The sequence below is a fragment of the Malus domestica genome, chromosome 10 (genome assembly GCF_042453785.1).
Source record: "Malus domestica chromosome 10, GDT2T_hap1".
NCBI lineage: Eukaryota > Viridiplantae > Streptophyta > Magnoliopsida > Rosales > Rosaceae > Malus > Malus domestica.
In genome coordinates this window covers 23,185,625-23,192,291 of record NC_091670.1, presented here as the reverse complement: position 1 = coordinate 23,192,291, position 6,667 = coordinate 23,185,625, and the positions used below count along the sequence as shown (strand labels likewise).

Below are 6,667 nucleotides of genomic sequence, written 5' to 3'. Positions count from 1 at the left end.
TTTGTGACCTTTGTTAGAGTGCTCTGGTCACTAGTGTGGATAAGTATGTAAATGGATAGAGACAGGGAAGCAAACACAAGATGTACGTGGTTCACCCAGATTGGCTACATCCACGAAGTAGAGGAGTTCTCATTAATTGTGAAGGGTTTACACAAGTACATAGGTTCAAGCTCTCCTTTTGTGAGTACTAGTGAATGATTTAGTACAAATGACATTAGGAAATATTGTGGGAGAATGATCTCCTTTTATAGAAGATAGTTTCTAGCTTTGTTCTGACATTGACACGTGTCATGTTGCGATTGGCTTCTAATGTTGACACGTGTTGCGCTATGATTGGCTTCTGATGTCGACACGTGTTGCACTATGATTGGCCTCCTGGTTGGAGGGTAACTCTTCTGGGTCCTTGACGGTATAACGTTGACTGGTGCTCAATAGTTTCGGGATTGGTTAAGTATGGTACAAACAATTCGTATTCTTGAATTCAGTAATGGAAATTCTCCCAACTATTGAGTACAATTTAGACTTTTATCACGAGTTTTATCAAGTGTTCTTTCTCGGTTTTAACAATATGGAGCTTTTGCTTGCCAATCTTGATCACGGCAAACTTTTCGATGATGCAATGACCTGTGGTGCAAAGATGGATGTGCTTGCAGTGATTGAAAGTTGTCCATGTTGGATATAAGTCAACAATCTGTGATATAATTATATATGCTAATAAATAATAAATGCGAATAGAAAAATTAACAGAGTATGAACAAAACAAAAATATAAAACAGACAACTTGAAGATCGAGGCTTGCGTACCACAATGTCCTTGAAATAGAAATTTCGCCCTTACTTAGTGCTTGTAGTTCTCCGGACTTCTGTTTCACCAGGATTCAACGATCAAGTTAGAATTCCAGCATCGGAAAACTTAACTTCTGGCAAATTTCTATGTGGTTCTCTCAGTAAGAAGGTTTAGGAATGTAGAAGAAGAATTTGATATTTTCTGTGTTCTAAATGCCATACAAATGGATGTATATATATTGTGATTATGCATGTTCGCAACAGGTATGAGAATGAGATGTGACTGTTGGGAGACATCTCTTCAGATGGGGTGCTGTGTTCTCTGCGTTTTTCATTGACTTCAGACTTCATCTTAAAAATTGAGTCTGTTAAAAAAATAATTTAATTAAATTCGAAATTAATTAAAAATAATTAATTAAAGAATTTAATTTTCAGAGCCCATCTTTTGATAATTAAATTTATAGTAATTATATATTAATTACCAATTAATTTGTGCACCCCAAAGCCCAACCCCAAGGGTGAGCCCAATTGTATTCTCCAAGGCCTATTACTCCAATCACCTTCTATAAACAATCAGAATAGGTCCAGAAACCAAGTTCTTCCTTATTTCATAAACATACAGCACATTCAGTAAGTTGAGACTCTTTCCAGATGTGAATTTGAGTACCACTTTGCCTTGCCTTCCACCGCAGATGAGGCAGAATTGCCCATAGACAACTTTTCTCCATGGGCAACATGATGGTATTTAGTGAATAGATTTCTGTTAGAGTAGATGTGCTTAGTAGCACCAGTATCTAACAGTCATTCACTCACATTTGAGACCATGTTGACCTTGGACACAACAGCAGCCAATTCTTCATTGGTGGTTGCCATGTTAGCATGGTTGTTGTTGTTTCTGTTGGCATGATTTCCATCCTTACGATGATAACAATCTTGTGCCTTGTGACTAGATTTGCCACACACATAGCATGCGCCCTTAATCTTCTTCAGATTCTTGCCTTTGGGAGCAAGGGCAGATTGTACAAACTGCTTGGTTTTCGGAGCCTTATTCTTCTTCGGCTTGGCCTTGGAGTTTCCTCCCTCAACATAATTTGCATTGGCTTCAATGGTAGCAAACCCTCCAGAATGGTTTGCCTTTCTGTGGTCTTCTTCCACTCGTAGCCTCATGATCAAATCCTCCATATTCATCTCACGACGCTTGTGCTTCAGATAAATTTTGAAGTCATTCTAGGAAGTTGGCAACTTTTCGATTATCGCCCCAACTTGGAAATGCTCATTGATCTCGCATCCCTCGGAGTGTAGTTCATAGATCAATTTCAGGATTTCTTCGACCTGAGAGACAACAGATTTTGAATCCACCATTGTATATTTGAGAAACTTACCGATAACAAATTTCTTTGAACCGGCATCATCAATCTTATACTTTTTCTTCAGGGATTCCCACAACTCCTTTGCTGTCTTGCATAGAGAATAAATGTCGTAGAGATTGTCATCCAAACTATTCAGAATATAATTCCTGCAACAAAACTCGGAATGATTCCAAGTTTCAATTGCCATGACAGTCTCTTTCGTCATTAGATTCTCATTAGACTTTGGAGCTTCTTCCTTGACAACATAAGCGAGATTCATCGTTGTCAGGAAAAACAACATCTTCTGTTGCCATCTCTTGAAGTCCATCCCTTTGAATTTCTAAGGCTTTTCAGAGTATTTTGGTGTAGGGCCATTCACATTCACAAATTGTTGATCCATGAATTTTGTTTCAAGATTGTTGGATATAAGTCAACAATCGGTGATATAATTATATATGCTAATAAATAATAAATGCGAATAGAAAAATTAACAGAGTATGAATAAAACAAAAATATAGAACAGATAACTTGAAGATCGAGGCTTGCGTACCACAATGTCCTTGAAACAGAAATTTCGCCCTTACTCAGTGCTTGTAGTTCTTCGGACTTCTGTTTCACAAGGATTCAACGATCAAGTTAGAATTTCAGCATCGGAAAACTTAACTTCTGGCGAATTTCTGTGTGGTTCTCTCAGTAAGAAGGTTTAGGAATGTAGAAGAAGAATTTGATATTTTCTGTGTTCTAAATGCCATGCAGATGGATCTATATATAGTGTGATTATGCATGTTCGCAACAGGTATGAGAATGAGGTGTGACTGTTGGGAGACATCTCTTCAGATGAGGTGTTGTGCTCTCTGCGTTTTTCATTGACTTCATCTGAAAATATGAGTCTGTTCAAAATATAATTTAATTAAATTCGAAATTAATTAAAAATAATTAATTAAAGAATTTAATTTTCAGAGCCCATCTTTTGATAATTAAATATATATTAATTACCAATTAATTAGTGCACCCCAAGGGTGAACCCAATTGTATTCTCCAAGGTCTACTACTCCAATCGCTTTCTATAAAGGACAAGGCCTTATAAAGTAATGAAATCTTTTGGGAATTGCCAATGTGGGACAAAGAAATTTCTACTCAAACTACTCAAATTTCCAACAGTCCATAGATGATACAAAGGGAATTGAGACAATAGTAGATGTAGGTGGGGGTAATGGGACTACGCTGCGTTTACTAGTCAAGGCCAGTCCTTGGATTCGAGGCATTAACTTTGATCTTCCTCATGTTGTCTCTCTTGCTCCAGAGTGCGATCGCATTGAGAATGTTGGAGGTGACTTTTTCGATCGTATACCAAATGCTGATGCTGCAATTATCATGGTTGGTACATATGAAATCAAGAAAACTAAGGGCTGATGCTGCAATTAAACTTTGGCTATACATTATTCCTTTAAGTTTATTGTCTTTCTCTAAGTTTTCATTCACAACAAGATACGCGCGTTATGATAAAAGGGCGCGACATTATCAATTTTTTTGTGACACGCAGTGGGTTCTTCATGACTGGGGTGACAATGAGTGCATTCGTATCCTTAAGAAGTGACGATAAGTCCAATCTGTTATTCAAGCGTTTCCTTAAATTTTTGGAGGATAAAATGTTAAGGATGCCGGACTTGTATTCTCAAACAAGTATTTCATCGAAGTGAATTTTCAAGTTGTTGTGTCCCTCTGTTCATTTTTCTGTTGCAGGATTGTAAAAATTGTCAAGTTAATTACGTACTTGGCTTTTCGCCTCTACAGACATTAGGTATCCTTTCAACAGAAGGAAAATAATATTTAATTGTACGACTTTCACTTTGTCGTCTGGCTTGTAGTATTTGGATTGTTTTGGCAAAATAATATTGAATTGTGTGATGTGTTGTTTAGAAAGAACAAGAAATCCTCGTCCCACACCGGCAAAGTGGAGAAAGCAGAGTTGCTCATGAAGCATAAAAGGGAGCCAACGGCGGTAATGTAAGACATCTTTGCGCTTGGGGCAATGACGCAGCTAATGAGGTTCTAACCGAGGCGCGTCTATTGCTGGTTGAAAACTATTTCCAAACCCCCTCTCGGGCTTGGGTTCAACCTTATGCCCTTGAGAATTTCTGGAAGGGTCAACTCTTTGGGTAGACCCTACAATTTTTAGTTGAAAAATTTTATATTCCAACTATTTTACTTGAGTTATTTCTCATCTAATGGCAATGTGTTTCTTAGAACATGCAGACCTCATAATCATAACTTTTTATTTTATTCATGTGGAGGTTTTCTCCAACTGTGCGAAAACTGGAGAAAATATGTGGTCGCGGATGAGGGAAACTAAGACGTACGTGTTTGCATCTAAGAATACGATGCTTGCAATCCAGAGTTGAAGAAAGACATTTTGTCCTTTGAACTCAAGCATATAACCCCAAAACAACCAATGAAGTTGACCGCCTACCCACAATGCGATGCACGATAGGCCTTTCCATTTAAGCTTCATGTTGCTCCAAGCGAGAACCAGCGGCAGGAGACAAAAGAACCACACAAAGTATTGTGCAGTCATTACCTGTCAACAATGAGCAGAAGTAATTTAGATTTAGTCGGGAAAACAAAATTATGTAAGAAACCATACGTTCGAAAGTACACTAGGAATGCAACATCGAAAGTAATCAGGTACGTTAAAAATTTACTAATCCAGCAATTTATATATGAGAAAATAGTAATAAAGAGAAAAACCTTGTTGAATGCCACGAATGCCACTGTCTGTACTAAGCAGCAGAATGGAAGGTCTTTGGCAAAACTAAAAACAAGAACAACCTGGACTATCAACTGAGGCAAAAATGAGACGAGTTTCTCCAATATCGAAAGTTTTAAGTTTAGGGTGGTACTGAAGGTAGATGTGATAAAAGTAAACGGAAAAATTGTGCCTTGGATCAGTACGGGTAAGATGATACAATAGTGCTTCATACAGGAAATCCCACCCATACAGATGATAGAATAAACCAGTGAAAAGGAAGAATACGGCTGCTGATATAAAGGAGAAAAGTATCCTTTCTCGTGTTAATGCACTTTTCAAAAGAAACCACGGGCAAAGAAGCTGAGTGAGCCTTGTAACAGAACTGCTTTGAGGTGAATCTTGCCGACGATTCCAATATTGAAGTCTAGGCTTCTGACCATGTCGAAACACATGCGGATCCAGAATCATAAGGATGGGGAGTGCGTGAATAATGGGGTAGATTCTGAAGTGGACAACAAGCCCATACCAAAATGCAGCTTGTAACACACGTCCTGTCATGAAGAAAAAAACAGTTATGGACGGAAGCCATAACAACCATTCAAAAAATTTAGTTTGACTAACGCTTCTTATAGCAGAATGCAATGCCTACTTGGGTTTTCACAGAGAGATCATGCTCACAAAATGCACAGGATCTTTTTGAATCCGAGAAACATTTGGGAATATTGAAATCATAATTCTATTATCATAAAAAGGAAAACAACAAAGACAGTGCCATGTTTGTAGGTATCTAGCAGAGTCACCTCAAAGAGAATGAATCATGAGAAGCTCGAACATCATTACAGAAAACACGAGAAATAGAAGCGCATTGCTAGTTTGATAAATGCGATACACAAAAGATACTCTCACCGGATAGAAAGAAACGTAAAAGAACCTTACATCCAATAATGCTTCACTTTCTGTAATCTCTGCTGAGGTTTATACAAGTACATAATTTCACTTTCATAAAAAGCATTCGATTTGATTCGTATTTAAGATAATCTAGAGATATGACTCATTTATTACTGACAGTAATTAGTAGCAGTAAATATCAGACAAAGAAAGAAACTTACACCGTTCATAAGACATATGAAGACCCAAAGAACCAAAGCACAAACAATTGGCTCACAATTCCCTCGAGTCCCAATCGTAAAAGTAAACGGATTAAAGAGCCAAACAATCACAGAAATCATGCTCAATTCTCCGGCACCCCGCGAAGCTTCAGTATAATCCTTATAAACAAACCCACAAGCAAATCTACACAAAATGCGCAAATGAAACCGGTTAATATCTGTTTAGTATCTGCAGTTCTATTTTCCATTAGAAGTCTGTAACTAGTTCTATTTGCGCATATTTCCGAATACAAAAACAAAGTACCTGCAGCTGAGAAGATGAATTTGCCCCAAGGGCGATGGAGAATGGAATTGGGTAGGAGCAGAAAGGCGAGCAGAGGAGAGTATCTGTAAGTGGATCTCTGAAATGGGGATTTACCAGACACCATTAGAGAAGCTGCGTCCGAGAAGACCATGTAATCGATGTCTGTGTACCTCACTTCCATGTGGGCATCCTGCCACTCTCCGTACAGGATTAAAACCACCCTCAGCACCGCCGAGACGATGAGGAGCGCACGGAATTGTATGGGCGCCATTGGGGATTGGAGGGGACGGAGATCCGAGGAGGGAGGGAGAGGAAACTGGTGAAAGGGGTCGAAGTTGTTTAAGCGGGCTGTGTAGTAAATAAATGCTTTA

At 38.4% G+C, this 6,667-nt stretch overlaps 1 protein-coding gene, 1 non-coding gene and 1 pseudogene across 2 annotated transcripts; 1 reads left to right on the top strand and 2 right to left on the bottom strand.

Annotated features, from left to right (window-relative positions):
• Nucleotides 1-2,012: 2,012 nt before the first annotated feature.
• LOC139188615 (uncharacterized) lies at nucleotides 2,013-2,462 on the bottom strand. Its single transcript, XM_070806238.1, has one exon. It carries the CDS (start codon nucleotides 2,460-2,462, stop codon nucleotides 2,013-2,015), a length of 450 nt encoding a protein of 149 aa, XP_070662339.1.
• Nucleotides 2,463-4,148: 1,686 nt separating this feature from the next.
• LOC114819336 (U4 spliceosomal RNA) lies at nucleotides 4,149-4,300 on the top strand. The gene has a single exon (XR_003766393.2). It is a non-coding gene; the product is annotated as a U4 spliceosomal RNA (small nuclear RNA).
• A 96-nt stretch (nucleotides 4,301-4,396) lies between these two features.
• On the bottom strand, nucleotides 4,397-6,667 carry LOC103422125 (GPI mannosyltransferase 1-like; annotated as a pseudogene).